This window comes from Mastigoproctus giganteus, chromosome 4 (assembly GCF_048544385.1).
Source record: "Mastigoproctus giganteus isolate SK-2022 chromosome 4, ASM4854438v1, whole genome shotgun sequence".
NCBI lineage: Eukaryota > Metazoa > Arthropoda > Arachnida > Uropygi > Thelyphonidae > Mastigoproctus > Mastigoproctus giganteus.
Window position 1 is genome coordinate 109,000,484 of NC_143578.1, and position 22,100 is coordinate 109,022,583.

General features: G+C 38.4%; 1 protein-coding gene across 3 annotated transcripts in view; it reads right to left on the bottom strand.

Moving 5' to 3' along the window:
* Positions 1–22,100, bottom strand: part of LOC150086985 (peptidyl-glycine alpha-amidating monooxygenase B-like) — a 627,331-nt gene that overhangs the window by 95,379 nt on the left and 509,852 nt on the right. For all 3 annotated transcript variants that reach the window (XM_090372880.1, XM_090372878.1, XM_090372879.1), the window contains one exon: positions 16,916–17,116. In XM_090372880.1, the coding sequence (XP_090229006.1) occupies positions 16,916–17,116 (201 nt within the window). The remainder of the gene's footprint in view (positions 1–16,915; positions 17,117–22,100) is intronic.

A 22,100-nucleotide genomic window follows, 5' to 3' on the forward strand; every position in this document is an offset into this window, starting at 1 on the left:
CTTTTCTTAACCAATGGTGCCATTCAGATGCAATCTTTATGTATTGTAGGCAATGGGTGGCCATAAGCATGAACACTTTAAATAGCTGCCTACTCTGAAGGCCTATACAAAGGAGGGTTCATTGGATCATGGTCTTGGAAACACAAACAGACATCCCCTAGTTAAAGTCCATATTTAGCCATTCAACCGGCTCACACAAGGTAAAACAGCCTACACTCACCACAACCATCAATAAGGCATGGGTGCCTGTCATTGGCCCAGTGACTGTTGTTCTGTCCACTATCTGTCTCCTCTTGTAACAATTTAGCTAGAGCATTCTGCAAACAGCTTTAAAGAGTTACAGTTTTCGTAATATTGTCATTCAACTAGTACTCAACAATCATTCCTTTTTCAAAGTCCGTCAGATCTCATACCTTACCTACGTTGACCAAGTACTTTGTATGGACTGCATGCCATGAATCTGTGGTATCACATTTATCCATTCCCACTGTGACACATGGGCGACCAGGCAGGGAGGAATGGCCACTTGTAAAAACAGGAGTGGTCATAATGTTTTGACTGAACAGAGTATGTGATCTCTCTAGAAATCTGAGTATCTTCAAAGAGGTACAAAGGAGCAGTGGACTTTTTTTTTTGTGAGAAAGAAGGCTGAAGAAGACAGGACTAGTGTTAGAAAGGTTGAAGCAAAGTAAGCTTCCTCCTCCCCATTGGAGAATTACTTGGAGATTGTCATTCGAGGAGTTGGTGGTGGATATTCGAGAAGTTGAGGCTGACTGTGAAGTACAAAGTTTCTCAAATTGAAAGGTGGAACATAGTGTTATCATCAACAAAACTCTGGATAGGATTCCCAATCAGTGAAAAGAGATGTCTTTAATATAAAAGAAGAAAAATAGTGGGAGATGGAAATGAATTTTGGGGAACATCAGCATTAGTGGAGAAGTTAGAAGACAGTGCCATCTACCATCATTAGCAGTGATGATAGATGGCACTATCATCTGACTAACAGATTCATGTTTATATTTTATGTATGTTACCGTAAAAAGAATGAAATCTGGTAAAAATTCTAGGATTTAACAATAAATCATGTCACATCAATATCTATCAGTATCCTGCAATATCCACATCAATGGTTCATTCACGTTTTCTACTTTTAACAAGGACACAGGAAGAATATATACAAGGCCATCGAAAAAGGTGTCCGTGATTTCATGATAAAATTACAACGCAAATACTTATATCAATCAATTAATTTATTTGTTAATATCTACTGAAATATTTCGAGTTTTACTTCATACCTTAGTATGTTTCAATATGGGCACTGTTCGCTGCTCGGCAAACATCCAAGCAGTAGTCTATCTCTGTCCATGTGTGCTCAATCATTTCCGGCGTAACGGTTGCTATTGCAGCTGTGATCCTCTCACTTAAATGGTGCATATTGCGAATCTTTTCTGCATAGCGATGTTCTTTAGGTAGCCTCACAAGAAAAAGTCTAATGGTGTCAGGTCAGGACTTCTTGGTGGCAAAGGCACGTCTACCTCTTCCGATCCAACAATCAGCAAACCTGTCATTTAGGGCATTCTGCACAGTAGGGCTGAAATGAAGTGGTATGCCATCTTGCTGAAAAATCGCAGAAACTCCTTTCTCTCTTCTCTTTCTGAAGCATATCCAAATAAATGTTGCCAGTTATTTTCCTTTCAGCAAATATAAATGGGCCTAGCAAGCAATAGTCCACACCACACATTTATGTCATGTGTATTTTAGGAGTATCAAGTACATACTGGTGAACTTCATTTGGTTGCTGTGACCCCAAAATTCTACAACTGTGATGATTAACACACCCATTTATGTGGAAGGCTGCTTCGTCACTAAACACGCATTTTAAATAACTTTCATCATTTTCAATCTCATTTAACATGGCACTAGCAAATTCAATACATCTGGGATGGTCTTCAGGTTTGATTTCATGTTTGAGTTGAATCTTGTATGTGTGCAGTCTCAGTCATTTATGAAGCACATTCTGAATGGTGGTCTTTGGAATGCCTAGCTCCAGGCTGCGATCAGCAATGAATTTCTTTGGACTACGTAAGCAAGACTGTCTCAAGCGCTCCACAGTCTCTTCAGACGTGGTGGTCAGCCTGAAGATTTCTTAATGTCTACACTGCCAGTTTCCTTAAACTGATTAAACCAATGTACCATAGTCTTGGCTGTTGGTGCATCCTGTCTGTAAGTACGCCGGTATTGATGTTGCACTGTTATGACAGATTTAAATTCAGCATACCACAACACACACACAGTGCTTTCTGTTGCATGGTTGCCATGTTATTAACACTGACTGAGGCGGTGCATGTAGGAGTCATTCTGTGAACACTCATTGCGCAGCTGAGTTCATCGCTGCGGTGTCAAATAAAACTTAGTGAGTTACCACACTGTTTGCTGCTATGATCACAGCAATTGATCAAATATTTCTGAAGATAATTAAAAGGGAAATCACGGACACCTTTTTCATCTTTTCTCGATAATCCTGTATATACTCCCCTAACTCTCCATGATTATCTGGATGACACATTCAATATATATATATTTTATGAAAACCCCAAACACAAGAGGTATTAGAACCTATAGTACTTGGCATTGTGCTTGGGTTGGAGGTTGAGAAGAGGAAGAAGATATTTGTTGACATTAGACTTGAACTTTTGTAGACGAAATTTTCAGGAAAAATGTACGAAGGAAGGTTGTTCCAGAAAACAGCAGATGAATAAATAAACGAGGAAGATGAAAAAGTTGGTTCTGTGAGTTTGAAGTTGGACAGTAAAGGGATGTATGGCAGGTGGTGGTGGCACGTGTTCGGACAGTTTTGAAAGAGACAGTGGGAATTATAGAAGCCAATTCAGAAGAACAGTGCCCATGGAAGTATCTGTAGAAAAGGCATGCAGCAGAAACAGTACATCTAGGGACAGCGAGTGGAGAGACTCTGTTAGAGAGGAGTCATTAATTAACCTAACTGCTCTCTTCTGAATGGAATGTAGAAGCCTGAGAGAGGTTTTGGGGACACTGCCCCAGATGTGGGAACAATATTCCATGGTAGGGTGGATTTGCGTTTGTACAGAGTGAACAACTATGTGGAAGAAAAGTAATGCCGAGAGTGAAAGAGAAAACCAAGTTTTTTAGATGCAGAGGAAGCAATATTTATAATGTGCTTGTGCCAAGGGAGATTAGAAGTCAGGGTAATCCCCAAAAGAGATATATCAACTTGCCTAGAAATCAGAGTGTCACCAAAGGTAAGCATAGGAGAAGTAGAATTCTTTTTGTAAGAAATAAGACAAGACTGAGTTTTAGAAAGATTGAAATCAACTAAGTTGTCTTGGAGATCGGCATTTAAGGAGTTTTTAATTACCTAGAGATCGGCATTTAAGGAGTTTTTAATTACCTGGAGATCGGCATTTAAGGAATTGGCAACAGATATTCAAGAAGTTGAAGCTGATTGAGCAGGGTAGATTTTCTCAAAATGGAAAGTGGAATGCAATGTGCTATCATCGGAAAAACTATGGATAGGATTTCCAGTCAATGGAAGAAGATCATTAATATACAAGAGGAAAAGAGTGTGAGGAAGAATTGAACCTTGGGGGACACCAGCATTAGTGGAGAAGTTAGAAGACAGAGAGCCATCTACCATCACTCTCAGTGAGCGATCAGAGAGAAAACTGGATAACCAATTACTAAAAACAGTTGGCAAACCATAAGATGGAAGCTTGTTTAGAAGCCCTTTATGCCAAACACGATCAAAAGCCTTTGAGATGTCAAGAGCAACTGCTTGTGTTTCAAGCAGTTGCTCTTGACTTTTCCATTGAACTTGTCCATAAATGGGTAACATAAGCCAGATATCACCAATGGAGCGACACTGACGGAATCCATACTGGCGATCGTTGATCAAACGGAAGGTTTCTGGGTAGTTTAAGAGTTTGTGGTTAATCGATTTCTCCCTTAGTTTAGAAAGAGTAGAAGTAATTGCAATGGGACGATAGTTGCATGGGAGGGATTTGTCACCCTTTTTAGGAACTGGCTGGATATGAGCAAATTTCCAAGCAGAAGGAAAAAACACCTTTGGAATGTTATTTTTTTTTTTTGGTTTTTAGGAGCATTAGCAACTAAGGCCATATTGCTCCGGGAATATGCGGTGGTTATTCCCTGACCTTTCCGCATCCTCCGCATTTGGTGGTGACGGGCTCGAACCCCGGTCTAATCAAGAAGCGTGTGCTACGCACTGCTGCTCCTTCCCACCTGGCTACGGAGGCGCCTACCTTTGGAATAAGAAAGTGAAAAAATGCACTAAAGAATAGGAGTAAGTTCAGGAGCACAGGTTTCGAGAATAAGTGGAGAAATACCATCAAGACCTGGAGCTTTCTTAGCATTCAAGATTCGTCAAAATCCTTCTGACATCATTTTGACAGAAGATCACAGGAGGCATTGAATGGAGTGTGTTGGGAATGGTGGAAGATGTTTTACCAAGATCATTAATACATGAGTTGGAAGAAAAATGGGATGCTAACAGGTCAGCTTTATCCTTGGCTGAAGAGACAACAGAACCATCTGGTTTTGACAGAGGTGGGAGCAAAGATGGCAAAAGTTGAAGCCAATAGCTTTGGCAAGAGACCAGAATGCTCGGCTACCATTAGGGCAAGAAGCAAGTTTTCTACTCTTAGCCAGTTCAAAATCTAGTTTGGGCTGATTAATAACTGCTTTACAATTATTGCGAGCTTTGGTGTAGACAGAAAATGAAACTGATAAATTGGAAACAAGCCAATTATGATATGCAATGTTCTGTTCCTTAGCACATTTATTGGAAAACCAAGGTTTAAATAAAGGATGAGATTTTAAAGTGGAGTGTGGAATAAAGGATTACATTCCTGCAAGAATAATTTCATTACACGATCTGAGCAAACTTTGACATCAAAAGTTTTGAAACAGTAATCCAACCAAGGAAAAGAAATCTTGCAGGTCATCCCATTTTGCATCTTTGTAATGCCAAACAACACGAAGCTTGGAATAGCCATGAGATAAAGGCTCCATTGGAGAAGAGACAATCACCAAGTTGTGATCTGAAGTACCGAAAGGACCACTCACTTCGACTGTGTACTTAGAAGGGTTGTTTCTGAGAAAAAGATCAAGCGTGTTGGCTGCATGATTAGGATTGTCCGGTATTCTTGTAGGTAAATGAACAATCTGTGCAAGGTCATTAGCAATTGCAAAAGCCTCAGCATCTCGACCAGCTGGGTCAGTGTGCCTAGAAAACGGAAGCCAGCTGGAGTTGTGAACATTAAAATCGCCAAGGAAAATTACCTCACTGTTAGGAAAGTTGGACTGGAGAAAGTCAAGTTGCAAAGAGAGGAAGTCAAAGAGCTCCAAGTGATTAGTGGAGTTGGGAGAACGGTAGAGACAACAGATGAATTTGAGAGAATAAGGTAGAGAGATTATAAGCCAGAGAAGATTGAAGAGAGGAGATTCCAAATTGCCAAGTCTCTGACAGTTAATATCGGAACGGACATATGGACAAGTACCACCTTTGAGCCGAAAGGAATCATACAGCAAATAATTTGGACAACTGAGATGAGCAGTAGTTGAATCAACCGATAGCTGAGATTCTGTCAGAAAAAGGAAATGGGGTTTGGCAGACTGCAAGTGGAAATGGACATCGTTGAGATTAGAATTGAGAGTACGTATATTTGTGAAATGAACTAGGAATTGTTTGGGAGGTTTAGATCGTTTCGCAGATAAGCTTATTTTATTAGTTGGACAATGCATGGTGTATTCAATAGTGAGAAAAAGTGTGGGGGACATGCTGTATGAAGTAATGAAATTTTTGGATATGACATACACATGGTAAGAATATACCCAGATCCTTGACATAATGTGGCCTCGACAATGCCCCCCCGCATACATACTACTCGGACTCCCTCCAGTCACTATCTGGCAGAGTAGAGGTAGCAAGATTATACACTAGTTGATCCGGAAGCCTCCTAAAGAGTTACCAATAGGTTTGGCCCGGTGTACCTACAAGCGCCGTCCTGCGAACACCATTTTAGTGCTGTACCCTTGAAAAGTAAGGAAGATTGGATCACACCATGATGTTCATCATAACCTCAAAAGTCATCAGGCATACTGCATGATGGAAGAGATGGGGAAGGGTTGACCGGAACTTAGCTCTGGAGACTAAACATGGGTTCCACGACTTCAAGCCTCCAATAAGCAAAGTGGTGGTATTGCACTGGTTGATGAGAGTCATCTACTACCTAGTATTGCCTGGTAACACAGAGGGGCAGCATTCCTTCATGTGGCGTGGGCGCCACACCACATAGTGTTTTAGATTTCCAGGTAGTAAGTACAGCTTGTCTGGCATATACGAGAGAATATCTGTGACTAACTCAAGGAGCAAATTTGGACCATATTTAGAACATAGTGAATACTACACAGACAACCTTACAGGAGACGTATCCCTCCTATGTACTGTTTTAAGCATCAGAAAAATGAATGAACCAGGAAATCATCAATGCTTCCCTTTCTTCATTGTTTAATCTTTCTTTTGGAGATAGAGGTTATATCCAACAATCTTTTGGAGATAGAGGATATATCCACCTAGTGTCCTAGTGGAAAAATCAGAAAAATAATAAATGGAAGTAATGATAATTTCCAGGTGTTCATTATGTTTTCAATTTTTAAACAACGGCATAGGAGAAGTATATCTGCTACACCCACAAAGTTGCCTAGGTAACACTCACTACAATCAGAGCTCCTGATATGCAGTACCTCAGTGTATTCGACTTTTGCAAAATGAATTGGCAAATTCTAGGATTTACTAAATTTTGGGCTTTTGCATATGTACAACTCTTTTTTTTTTTTAGCAGAATAAATTTCTTTTTGTTTCTTTGAAAAGAAATTACTTCAAACACACCAAGTTTTAAAAATTTTAATTTCATTTTATTAAAACTTGAAGTTACATAAAATATGTATGACAATTCATTAAGAACTGAAATATTGCACCACTGTGGCTGCTAGAAATAGGGATGCCTTGAAAACAGATATCAGAGCCAAATTCATAGAGGGTATGCATTATCTGTTAGATCTGACATAACACTGGATGAGTAGTTGAGTAGTGTATCTCAAGGGTGCCTCCGTAGCCAGGTGGGCAGGAGCAGCAGTGCATAGCACATGCTTCTTGATTAGACCGGGGTTCGAGCCCATGCCCACCAAATACGGAGGATGTGGAAAGGTCAGAGAATGACCACCGCAAATCCCCGGAGCAATATGGCCTTAGTTGCTAATGTTCCAAATAACAAACACACAACAAACAACATAGTGTATCTCATTGCTGATAAAGCCTGAAATAAACATAAGGAGTCAGCATGTTTCTTTTTTACTTTTTATTTTTATTTTACGAAAATTCCAAGCATGAGAGGTATTAGAACCTATAGTACTTTGAAATGTGCATGGGTTGAAGGTTGAGAAGATGAAAGAAGATACTTGTTGACATTAGACTTGAATCTCTGTAGATTGTAATTTTCAGGAAATATATATGAAGGGAAATTGTTCCAGAAAATGGAATCTGAAGGAATAAATGAAAAAGTAAAGTTGGTCCTGTGAGTTTCAAGTTAGACAGTAAAAGGATGCAGAACACCGGCTACGGCCTGTGTTCAGACTGGTTTTGAAGAGAGAGGGGGAATTATAGAAGCAAATTCACAAAAACAGTGACCCATGGAAATATCTATGGAAAATGAATGCAGTAAAAACAGAACATCTATAAGACAGAGAGTGGACAGACTTTGTTAGAGTTATGTCATTAATTAATATAACTGACCTCTTTTAAATGGAGTCTAAGAAGCCTAAGGGGGAGAGGTTTTGGGGGCACTGCCCCAGTTGTGCGAATAATATTCAGTGGTAGGGTGAATTGAGATTTGTACAGAGTGAGAAGCTGTTTGGAAGAAAAGTAATGCCAAGTAGAAAGAGAAAATCTAGTTTTTTAGATGCAGAGGAAGCAATATTTGCAATGTGCTTCTACCAAGAGAGAGAGAGAGAGAGAGAGAGAGAGAGAGAGAGAGAGAGAGAGAGAGAGAGGGGGGGGGAGGTTTGGAAATCTAAGTGTCATTGAAGATAAGCATAGAAGAAGAATCCTTTTTAGGAGATATAAGACAGGACTGAATTTTAGAAGGACTGAAATCAACTAGGTTATCTTTGTCCCACTGGAGAATTATCTGGAGATCAGCATTTAAAGAATTGATAGTGGACATTTGAGAAGATTGAAGTTGTTTGTGCAGGGCAAGATTTTCTTATACTGTAAGTTGGAATGCAATATGCTATCATTGGCAAAACTATGGACAAGATTTCCAATCAATGGAAGAAGATCATTAATATACAAGAGGAAAAGAGTGGGAGAAAGACATGAACCTTGGGGAACACCAGCATTAACAGAGAAGTGAGAAAATAGAGACTTGCCTACCATTGAGTAGTGAGTGTCAGAAAGAAAACTGGATATCCAATTCCAAAAAACAGTGGCAAATTATAAGATGAAAGTTTATTTAGAAGACCTTTATGCCAAACATGACCTCTGAAATTGAAATGCCTTTGAAATGTCAAGTAACTGCTTGAGTTTCACCAAATTTTCCATCTAATTCGTCCAAAGATGAGTACATATTTGGACGAATTTGGATTCATCCAAAGGAATTCGTCCATTGCATTCCATAGTTTTTCCGATGATAGCACATTGCATTCCACTTTCCATTTTGAGAAAACTTACCCTGCTCAATCAGCTTCAACTTCTTGAATGGAAATCCTATCCATAGTTTTTCCGATGATAGCACATTGCATTCCACTTTCCATTTTGAGAAAACTTACCCTGCTCAATCAGCTTCAACTTCTTCAATATCTGCTACCAATTCCTTAAATGCCGATCTCCAGATAATTCAAAGACAACTTAGTTGATTTCAATTTGGATTGATAAAAGGATGATTAAGTGGGAGAAGACAGAGGGTGGTAATCAATGGGTGCTGCTCTTCATGGACTAATGCTATTAGTGGAGTCCCACAGGGTTCGGTGTTGGGTCCACTGTTGTTTTGTACATTTATCAATGATATTGATGAAGGTATATCAGGCTTAATGTCGAAGTTTGCAGATGATTCAAAGGTTGGCAGGGTTGTTAATGACAGTAATGGCAGTGTGCTACTGCAACAGGATCTAGATAATTTGGGCAGCTGGGCTAAGAATTGGAAACTGAAGTTTAACCTTTACAAATGCAAAGTACTGCATATGGGCAGAAGTAACCCCAGAAGTAACCGTACCAACTGTGTGGTACTACACTTAAGGTGGTAGAAAATGAAAAAGACCTGGGAGTAATCGTGCAGTCAGATATGAAGTTTTCTGAACAATGCAGACAGGCTGCGAGGGCAGGTCATGGGGTTTTGTCAATGATATATAGGAATTTTGCTAGCAGGGAAAAGGAGGTTGTTGTTGTTGTTGATATGGAGGTTTGATGGCGCATAAGCTACTTTGGCTATAATGCGCCTGGAAAAGGAGGTGATTATCCCTCTGTATAAGGCAATGGTCAGGCCATGCTTTGAGTACTGCGTACAGGTCTAGGTACAGGTCATTTTAGGAAGGATGTAGATTTACTTGAGTGTGTACAGAGAAGGGGAACAAGATTGGTGAGGGGAATGAAGGAATCCTCTTACCAAGAGAGGCTTAAGTTTCTGCAAATTGCAGTGGCTGGAGACTAGGCACCTGCGTGGTGACCTGATTGACACGTATAAGGCTTTGAATGGGTTGAGCACGCTGAATTCTGATGGGATCCTTCCACTCGTTCAGATTATGAATCTAAGGGGGCATAAATTCAAATTAAGAAAAGACAGATGTAGAATAGATGTGCGGAAATTTGCCTTTAGCCAGCGGGTGGTTAATTGCTGGAACCAACTTCCATCTGTTGTGGAAGTTTATAGGTTGAATAAATTTAAGGAGGAACTGGACAGGCATTTGGAGGGATTTTTTTTTTTTTGGCTGATGCTGCATAAGCTCACACATGCTTTCTTGCATCACATGCCACTACTACAACAACTACTACTACATAAACCAATATATTACCAGTGGATTGCCATTATGGACTCCATTAATGATGAACTGGAAAGATGAGAGTTTCAGTGTTGATGGTTTCTTCTATTACTTTGGAAAGAGCGGAGATAAGTGCAATGGGCAATAACTGGAAGATAGGGAAGGATTTGTCACTGCTTTTGGAAACTGCATGGATATGAGTAAATTTCCAAGCAGAAAGAAACACCAACAGAAAAAAAAAGTGCAAAAAGGGCAAGATCAGAGGAACAGGTTTTGAGAACAAATGATGTTATTATTTGGTTTTTAAGAGCATTAGCAACTAAGGCCATATTGCTCTGGGGATATGCAGTGGTCATTCCCTGACCTTTCCGCATCCTCCGTATTTGGTGGTCACGGGCTCGAACCCCGGTCTAATCAAGAAGCGTGTGCTATGCACTGCTGCTCCTGCCCACCTGGCTACGGAGGCGCCTAACAAATGACGATATATCATCAGGGCCTTAAAAGTTGAAGAATGTTTCAGAATTCTTCCATCCATCTGTTGGAAGACCATGAGAGGCATTCAGTGAATGTAATAAATATGACAGAAAGTGGTTTACCAAGATTGTTGACAAAAGAGTTCGAAGAAAAATAGGATGCTAGTATGTTGGCTTCTTTAGCTGAGGATGTGATAGAACCATTAGATTTTAATAGAGGCTGGAAAATTCCATCTTATGGTTTGCCAACTGTTTTTTGTAATTGGTTATCCAGTTTTCTCTCTGATCACTCAATGAGGATGATGGTAGATGCCTCTCTGTCTTCTAACTTCTTCATGAATGTTGGCGTCCCCCAAGGTTCAGTTCTTTCCCCCACTCTTTTCCTCTTGTATATTAATGATCTTCTTTCTTTCATTGACTGAAAATCCTATCCATAGTTTTGCCGATGATAGCACATTGCATTCCACTTTCTGATTCGAGAAACTTTGCTCTGCTCAATCAGTTTCAACTTCTCGAAAATCTGCTACCAATTCCTTAAACCCGTAATTCTCCAGTGGGGCAAAGGCAACTTAGTTGATTTCAATCCTTCTAAAACTCAGTCTTGTCTTATATCTTGCAAAAAGGATTCTTCTGCTCCTATGCTTATCTTTGGTGACACTCTGATTTCTAGGCAAAATGATATATCTCTTTTGGGGATTACCCTGACTTCTAATCTCTTTTGGCACAAGCACATTACAAATATTGCTTCCTCTCCATCTAAAAAACTTGGTTTTCTCTTTCGCTCTTGGTGTTACTTTTCTTCCAAACAGCTATTCACTCTGGTTGGAAGAAAAGTTCATTCCCACCCCAGATGTGGGAATATTATTCCCACATCTGGGGTGATGCCCCCAAAACCTCTCTCAGGCTTCTTGATTCCATTCAGAAGAGGGCAGTTAGGTTAATTAATGATTCATCTCTAACACAGTCTCTCCACTCGCTGTCTCATAGACGTACTGTTTCTGCTGCATACCTCTTCTACAGATATTTCCATGGGCACTGTTCTTCTGAATTGGCTTCTATAATTCCCGATATCTTCTTTCATCTTCTCAACCTCCAACCCAAGCACGGTACTAAGTACTATAGGTTCTCCTGTGTTTGGGGTTTACATAAAAAAAAAAAAAAAATTGGATGGATAGAAGTTGTAGACAAATGCTTTAGAAAGAAATCCGAATAACTAGTTTAAGCCAACTATTGTGAGCTTTAGGGTAGGCAGAAAATAAAGCTGTACATTTAGGATACAAGACTGTTCCAGTGTGCTACATTCTTACCTTAATAGCCTTAGCACACTAATTTTAAAGTCAAAGTTTAGATAAAGGACGAGGTTTTAGGGTGAAAGGCAGAATTAAGCATTTCATCCCTACAAGAATTTGCTTGACATGAAGCGAATAAACATCAGAATCAGAAGGGTTAAAGTAGTAATCCAAATAAGGAAAAGAATAAAAACCTTGCAGGTCATCCCATTTTGCATTCTTGTGATGCCAAAAAAACACGAGATTGAGAGCAAACATGAGAGGGATGCTCCACTGAAGAAGAGACAATAATTAAGTTGTGATCTGAGGTGCCAGGAAGACCACTAACATTGCCTATGTACTTTAAAGGGTCATTTGTAAGAAAAAGATCGAGAGTGTTGGGTGTGTGGTTTAGGAATGTCTATTATTCTGGTAGGTAAATGAATAAGCTGGGTGAAGTCATTAGTACAGTGCGGTGTTTGCATACCATAATACAGATTACTGTGCAAAGCACTGAATTGACAAGATCTTGAGGCATAGAACAGATATTAAACAGAATGTACACAATGTAATTTTTCAAGCCCACCAAACCTTGACTCACTTTTTTTACATATTTATGTATCAGTTAGATTTGTTCTTTTTCCAATTAATCAGAGAGAAAAAAACAAATGTTTGATTTTTCACTCATCTTCTGTTAGATACCAAGATATATTGTGTGGACAGTACTGGAATAAAAAAAGAAGCGAAAGAAAACATTCTATAGTCATCATACATGACACTCTCGCTCAAGAAGTTGCAGTAACAGAACACATATAGACATGCGGGATTTTTGAACATTTGAAAAATTTTTATCATTAAAAGCCAACTTCAGTGATTCAATCTAATTTTATTGAATTGGTGAATTGTTGATTCAAGTGCTTTATATTGTGCAATATTATTAACACATAATAGTGAAAACACCTAGTTATGGTGCATCCACAAAAAAAGGAAAAGTGACGTTAGTGAATCTGTTTCAAAGAAAAGCAAAACTATGTTGTTATTATTATGTTTATTTATGAATTAGAAATATGTAAATAATGGAGTCAAATGTTTTGTGGTATTTTTTTTACCACTTCTTCGGTGACAGGTGTCATTACATAAATGAGCTGGGCAAGTAGAGTGGGTGTCTGCTTACCATGATACAGCTTACTGTGTCATCTGCATTACTGTGTTTTTTTATTTTGGAATGCATTAAAAAAAAAAAAAAAAAATCTTGATCAAATTAGCTTGACCGCAATTTCCCAAGGCATGTGAAAAAATCTTTTTTCCAATTCAAACAAGTGAATTCGATACCACTTACTTTGGTAAGTGGTATCGAACGGGAGGATAAACCACTGAACTCACAAGATCTTGAGCAATAAAACAGATATTATATAAAATGTATACTGGATTTATTTTTTCAAACCCACCAAATCTTGAATTGCTTTTCTACATGTTTAAGTGTCAGTTAGATTTGTTTTTGTTTCCAATTAGTCAGAGAGAAAAAAACATATCTTCAATTTTTTACTGAGTTTTGTTATTGTACATAAAATATTCCAAAACTAGTTCATCTAAAATGTTTAAGGATTTGAATATGAAATTTCTTAAATAACAAACTGAAAGAAATAAATGTGTGCCTGATATTGCAAACAGACTTAATAAGTCATGGACAACTGTGAAAGATATTATCATCAGTGAAGACATATACCATGTGATTGCAAAGCATGCAAAAAGCTTTATAAAAGCAGTTAAACCTAGTAAATTATTCTTTTAGACACATGGTGCACAGATATGGAAACTGGTGAAATTACAAGCACTTCAAACTGCATGGAGTGTAATCTGCCTTTAATTTTTTAAAAAATTATTTCAATAATTTCGATATGTGTCAAGGAAGAAATTTTCCTGCTCTTTGAAAAGACACTGTTCAAGTGGTTTGCAGACAGATGTTAAAAAGATAGAGACGTGTCAGCAGAAATGATCTGTGAGAAGGGTGGACCATATTTGCTGATCTGAAAAAAGTAGATCAAAAGTTTTCCACTTAAATTTAAAGCAAGTTCTGGTTAGTTAAATCATTTTAAGAAGAGATTTGGTATCAAAACCAACAGACATGTGGAGGCAACATCAGCAGATATAGCTGCAGCCAATGAATTTGTGGGACATTTTGAGGGCCATGTCCAAGGTTATTCAGCTTCCCAAGTGTTCAACTTTGATGAAACTGGTTTCTTCTGGAAAAAGATGCCCAAAAGAACAAACATTATGAAGTTGGAACAGAAGCTGCCAGGATACAAAGTATTAAAAAATTATCTCATGTTGATGTGGAGATCGAATGCCTTGCGACATTTCAAAATGAATATTATCTACCATTTTGAGAACACCAGAGCACTGAAAAATGTGATTAAGTCTTAACTATCAGTGAATTTTAAGAGTACAAATCAAAAGTTGTGGGTGAACCATGAAATTTTTTAAGGTTGGTTTGTGAATTATTTTATGCCAGCAGTAGAACTTCAGAATAAGAACTTAGCAAAGATGGCTTTCCTATTTGTCAATAACATATCAGCTCATAGTGTAGACCTCAGGGATACCCCAGGATTCATAACAGTGAAATTTTTGACATCACACACAACTTCATTGATTCAGCCAATGAATCAGCATGTCACAAAAGACTTTTAGACAAAGTACTATAAGCTCCCATTCCAACAATGTTTCGTGGTAATTGATGGAGAAGGAAGTCAATATTAAAAGAATTCTGGAATAGTTGGTATTCATAGATAACATTATTTATCTATGTCTATGTTAACACTGGTTAACACAAACATAGATAACTAATGTTATCATGGGAGAATATGAGCCATAAATTGTTGTCAGACATGGAAAAATTTGTGGCCTCCAACTGTGCCCAACTTTGAAGGATTTGAACAACAGAAAAAGAAAACTGAAGGCAAAGGATTACAACTTGGAAAAAATCTCAGCCTTGAGGTGATATCAGAAAATGTGGAGGAGCTTGTTGAGTTTCATCCAAAGACTTGAAGAAATCCTCAACATTGACAAAGAGGTTGTGTTTGTTTGTTATTTGGTTTTTAGGAGTATTAGCAACTAAGGCCATACTGCTCCGTGGATATGTGGTGGTCATTCCCTGACCTTTCTACATCCTCCATATTTGGTGGTCACGGGCTCGAACCCCGGTCTAATCAAGAAGTGTGTGCTACACACTGTTGCTCCTGCCCACCTGGCTATGGAGGCGCAAGAGGTTGTGTCAGAACCTGTGTATACAGAGGCTAGAAGAATTCAGAGGCAAAATCTGAAATAAACTATTCCTGAAGCACATAAATTGAAGTCATTACTATCTTCATAAGGCTATCACCAAGACAGAACCTACAAGGCCTCTTTAGGATTTGAGTCTTGTATTCAGCCATATGCATTCATCCTGAACGAGATGAGAAACCAAAAACAAGCAAAAATTGATTTCTTCTTTAAAGGGAATGTGACTAACTATTTGGCACCTTCAGAATCTGGTGAATAGATGAAATGAAATTCTTTAACAACCAATCTGGCATGAATTTGCCAGTTCATGTGGTCTATCCCCCCCCCACACCGTTAATAATCTTTGCTCTTCCTGTTTGACCTCATATAATGATTGATAAGACAATGACCTTGAAAAGACTAGTTCTCTTCTAACAAATTTACTTCTGAAGTTAATTCCCCCCCCCCCCCCCCCCGGAACAGGTGCATGTTTCAGTGAGGTACATGGGCATACGATTTTCCATTCCTCAGTTTCTCACTCAGTTTCCCTTCCTATATGTAATTTTAAATAAGCAGTATTAGAGATGAGTTATCTTTGAAAAGAAGTTTTATTTCACTTATGATTGTTGTTTAATAACAATCTGCTCCTAGACAGAAGAATATCTACATTCCTGAGAAAATGGCATAAAATTAAAAAAACAATTATAATACAAAAAGACTTTCACACTGTACAAAACAGAGTGCCCTAACTTCTGCCTATTTGATTCACTATAAAAATGTGTCATGAAATGAAATCAAGGAAGAAAAGATGAAAATAAACTGGCTGAAAATTCAGGAGATTGGGCTGAGAAAAGACATTGCTTAAATTTTTTCACAAGAGTAATAGTGGCTTCAACTTTAGTGTCCCTGGATATGAACAGCAGCAGGCAAGGCCAAGCGGTTTTTATACCATTTCACAATATCCTCTCTATCATCTCTATAGATAAACATGCTATATCTTTTACCATTTATTCTGCCTATCACTCATTTTTCAAAAAAATGTGAAAATTAGTAAGAGAAAGTGAGGAAGAGATGGCATAATTAAGCCCTTTTTTTTTTTTTTTTTTAAGTTACTGTTCCTTTGCAAGATGTTTTCTTTCAATAAATAAAAATTAAGTCAGTTGGCTCAAGTCTTGATATTTTGATGTAGTGTGTAGAAAAAAGTTTCTTCTAAACACTATAACCCAAAATGTTAAAAAGATACAATAAAATTGGAATATAATGAATATTGGTAGATGTAAAAAAAAATTATCCTTCATATTGATTTTTGTTTAACTGTATTAATTTTATATTAATGCCTGATTTTTAATAGATAAACATTCACAACCACTTATTTCTCAAAACACAGAAAGTCTAACTTATATCACTCTTCTTCTGAAAAGCTCATATAATTTGTACTTTACACTGTCATTTTCTATAAACATAATGCATAATATTTATTTCCCTATCTCATAGGATCAGACTTTGGTAAGCTGATTGGGCATGTTCCACTTTATTGCAGCAAGTGTTAAGATTCAGTCATATATTCTTATCTTAATGTAGACAGCATATGACTGGCTACATAAAGAAAAGAAAAGTAACCTACAAATGCGACAGTCATTTCTGAATATAGAATTTTATAGTTGCAGTCTTACTGCTTACATGCTTAATAAACTTTTGAACTTGATGATTTGGTGTTAACAGGCAAAGTTTAGTTTCAACCATCATAATTAAATAAAAAAAAAAAGAAAGAAGGCTCAAACAAAGTGGAATTATATATAAAAGAATTTAAATCAACATCAACTATACCTTTAACAGGAGCATATGCTACAGAAAATAATCTCCCATGAAATTCCTTTCGTACTATTTGGAACTGATAGTGACCACTGACTAAAATAAAGCACTGAATTCTGCCATTTTCTCTGTCCGCAACACATATTAAGCCATTATCCTCTGCTATTATGACTTTATGAGGAATATAAAATGTTCCAGGTGGTGGAGGGTAAACATCTATTTCGTAAAAAAAACAAAAAAATTATCAAAATTTTAATTTTGAAAATAAAATTTCATTATTTGATTATACAAAATAAGCAAAATTTAATGTTGCCATCATATGAGTTTAAAAAGCAGTTCATCTGAATACTCTTCTTTGGATTAAAGATTTATATACAGTTATACAGTAAACACACTTTTAACTGTAATGACAACTTTTGCCATATGAAACATGATGGAAAGCAAACATGCATACAGCATATGAGAGGAATCACCAAGAAAGAGAAGGATGATGGTATCCAGCCCAGGGTCCTGAGCTGGATATCATCATCATCATCCTCTTTATTGGCAATTCCTCTCTCTCTCAGGGTAACTCGAGAAATTTTTTTGGCATAAGTCTCAAGCTTCCTTGCATCATATGGCTAATAATAATAACGGCCTACCAGCTTGATGGACCCGGGTTCGAGTACCACCTTGGCGGAAGCGAATGCAGCTCATCATGCTGGGAGACTGATATAATAATAGTAATAAATTAGAATAATAAATAAATTAATAGCAATAAAAATTAATAAATTAAAAAACATTGTGAAAGTTGCTCTTCACGGACACTGCTCTTCGTGGACTAAAGTTTGCAGACGATATGAATGTTGGCAGGGTTGTTAAGGACACTAATGACAGTATGCTGCTGCAACAGGATCTAGAAAAGTTGAGCAGATGGGCTGAGAAGTGGCCAATGAAGTTTAACATTGACAAATGTAAAGTACTACGTATGGGAAACAATAACTGCAGAGTAATGTATCAACTCTGTGGTACTACACTGACAGTGGCAGAGAATGAAAAGGACCTGGGGGTAATTGTGCAGGCAGATATGAAGTTTTCTGTGCAGTGCAGATGGTCTGAGTAGCTCATGGCGGCTTGTCAATGATATACAGGAATTTTTCTAGCAGGGATAAGGAGGTGATTATCCCCTTGTATAAGGCAATGGTCAGGCCACACCTTGAGTACTGTATACAGGTCTGGAGGCCTCATTTTAAGAAGGATGTAGAGCTGTTGGAACAAGTACAGAGATGGGCAACAAGATTAGTGAATGGAACAAAGGGTTGCTCTTACGAAGAAAGGCTTACGTTTTGCAGATTACAGTGTCTGAAGACCTGTGAGGTGATCTGAATGAGGTGTATAAAGCCTTGAATGGTTTGAGCGTGCTCAATGCTGATGGGATTCTTCCTCTTGCTCAGAATAATCACCTGAGAGGGCATAAATTCAAATCGAGGTAAAACAGTTGTAGGATAGATATCCGGAAGTGTGCCTTTATCCAGCAGGTCGTTGGTTGGTGGAACAGACTTCCATCTTTTGTTGTGGAAGTTGACAGCCTAAATAAATTTAAGGTTGAGTGGACAAGTATTTGGAATGAACGGAGGGGTGAAATGGGAGTGGTTTTTTTTTTTTGGCTGATGCTGCATAAGCTTGCTTTCTTGCATCGTATGCCTCTACTAATGCTAACTCTCACAACTGGCAAACTCCAGAAACAGATAACGTCCATAACTACTGGTACAAGAAGTTCACTTGCGCGCTCACGCGCGCGCACACACACGCGCGCGCGCGCGCACGCACACACACACACACACACACAAGCACCTGGCAGAGCAGTTTACCCGAATGATAAGGCACCCAGAGACAATCTCGAAGTTTTCACTCAAGGAATCACATATCTGAAGCCTAAAGATGAAGATACAAGAAAGCTGGCAAAATATAGGCCAATCACCTGCCTCCCAACAATGTACAATATCCTGACAAGCTGCATAACCAAGAAGATATCAGACCACTTGGAGGGTCAGAACATAATGGCTGAACAGCAGAAAGGATGCAAGGAGCAAGTAACCATAGATGCCGCGTTTATGGAGCAAGCCTACAAGAAGCGGTGCAACATGTAACAGTGATTACTGCAAGGCCTTCAACCCCGTGCCTCATAGCTGGTTAATAGAGGCGCTGAATATCTACAAAGTCAATCCAATAGTGACAAACTTCCTAGGAGAAACGATGGCGAAATGGAGTACCACCATTAAGGTCGAAAACATCACATCCAGGCCAATCCCCATCAGAGGAATCTTTCAGGGAGATGCCCTGAGCCCATTGTGGTTCTGTCTAGCACTTAACCTGCTATCCAACATGCTCAACAGTAGCAAGTACAGATATAACCTCAAAAAAGGAAGGAAGGACCTGTACACCCTCACTCCCCCTAAAGTACATAGATGACATCAAGCTCTATGCAGGAACCAAGAAGCACCTCCAGCAGCTACTCCAGGTCACCAAAGAATTCAGCAATGATATTAGGATGGAATTTGGTCTAGACAAATGCAAGATCCACAGATTGCACCAGGGAAAATTAGCCAACTGAAACTACCAGCTGCAGACTGGTAAAGAGATCAAAGCCATGGCAGAGGAAGATGCCTACAAATACTTGGGGTTGATGCAGGCTCAGCAGTTACAGCACAAGGAAATTAAGGCTTGCCTGACCGAAAAATACCATCAGAGATTCAGAAGCTTGCCGAAAGCAAAGCTGAATGGAAGAAACACAGTTAAAGCCCCAGTTCTAACATACTCTTTTGGGGTCATACATTGGACTAACACCGAGCTGGAAGATATCATGAGAAAGACAAGGAAAATGATGACCAAGAGCCTCCAACACCACCTGAAATCTGCCGTGAAGAGACTGACAATTGCCTGGAAAGAAGGAGCCTGATAGACTTCATTGAGGATTACTTCAGGACTGAAGGATTACTTCCAGAAACACATAGCAATACTCCAGAAGGCCATAAGGAAGACAGACAAGTGGTATACCCCCACTCAACCTAAGCGAGGAGTTCTCCCCCCCAACAGGAGGTATAAACGAAGCTAGAAAGATGGGCAGAGAAGACATCCCATGGCAGATACTACAATGATCTCCATCAAGATCACATAGATAAAATTGTTTCCAATGCATGGCTCACGAGCGGGACTTTCTTCCCCAAGACTGAAGGATTCATGCTTGACATCTAAGACCAGGTAATCAACACCAGGAACTATAGAAAATACATCGCCAAGGAGCCCGGAGTGTTCGATGACACATGTCGACAATGCCACCTGGCCTCAGAAATGATCCAACACATCACCACGGGATGCAAGGTGATCACCCAGACTGAGCACACTCATAGATATGACCATGTATTATCCTGGCTACCTGGTTATGCCTATGAGTGTGCTCAGTCATGTCTATGACTGAGCAGCACACTCATAGACATGACCAGGTAGCCAGGATAATACATCAGATACTAGCAAGGAAATACCAGTTGATCGAAGAAAGTGTACTGTACTAGAAGTACGAACCCCAGGCAGTACTAGAGACCCCAACCCACAAGCTGTACTGGGATTGTGCCATAATAACAGATAGGACAATCTTGCACAACAGACTGGACGTAACCCTTGTGGACAAGAAGGAAAAGGTTACCTATCTGATCGACATAGCGGTACCAAACACTGGCACCCTGCAGAAAACCCATGGGGAAAAAATTAGGAAGTACATGAACCTAAGACAGGAGATCAAAGAGATGTGGCATATGCAACAAGTAACGACCATCCTGATTATCGTACCAACCACAGGTATATGCCAAAGAACCTACATAACAGCCTAGCAGCAATAGGTCTCCCAGCGAACACCTACAAAGAACTCCAGAAAGTCGCAATCCTGAACACCTGTAGGATAGTCAGAGAGTTCCTCTACCAACAGTAACACCAGACATAACAACAACTGCTCTGTGTACTTGGTAGCAATAACCATCACGAGGTGGAACCCCCAATAAGGGAGAAATAATATAACAGCAATAATAATAATACGCAGTTTGTGATTTTAAAGAAAACTTGGAACTAGCACTCAAACTGATGGTTAATTTATGGATTAATTTGTATTTAAAGCAGTAATAGTGCAACTGCACATGACTAATAAAGGATTTAGATTTTATATTTTTATTAACAAATACTTGTATTTGAATGCACATGCTGTTGGTTAAGAGCATGTGCATTCAAGTGCAAGTCATAAAATAAGGAAACAAAGGCTGTACCAAGAGTAATACTGCTAAGCAAGAGAGCTGAAGACTAATGAGAAATGCACTAAAGACTAGTCAAAACTATCCTGTAGTTTTTTTTTTATATCCTTGCAAAGGGTGTGAAAAAGAATATGATAAAAAATAAATAAAACTACAATTTTCTGTTGATTTTTGTTTAATTGTTACAGCGTATTGAGATGTTAGCTACCTCAAGTTAAACTATGATGTTCGTTTTTAGTAACAATACAATCACCTTACATAATAAAAAAAAAAAAAAAAAAAATGCAGTCAAAACCATAGTAACAGTGTGTCTGGTTAGTGCAAGCAATTTTGAGAGATACCATTATTTTATAGCTCCTGCAATTATTTGGAATCTAGTCAAGTAGGAAACTGAGAAAAGCAGCCTACTTATATGTTTTACATCAGAACATGGGAGAAAGTCTTTTACTATAGGGACTGATATGATAATATTACGAGACTTAGGAAAAAAGAGTAAAGACTAAACCACTTTATAAATACAGAAAATGCTGTATTTTCAAGGCTAAACTTGGTCAGGTACAATTCCGCTCCTATGTACCAAGCCAACATAAAAATAAAATGAAATAAACAGAAATAAAATAAGGATGACAAAAACAACAATTACCTTCAGTAGTGAAAATGCATGACCCCTACCCCTATCACCCAAGGAGATGCTCACCCACATTCACTTAAGAATGAGTATCACTTTTTTGTAAATGAATAAAAAAAATTTAATTGTGTTAAATCTGTTCATTATGATTTAGTTCAATGTTAATTTGCATTTGGTTTAGACTTGTTGATTGACTGTATCAAAATTTAAATTTGCATTTTGGTTTGTTATATTTGCTTATTTAATCTATAGAGGGCTGTAGCCATGACTTTCTTTTTACTTCTTAAGCTCTAGT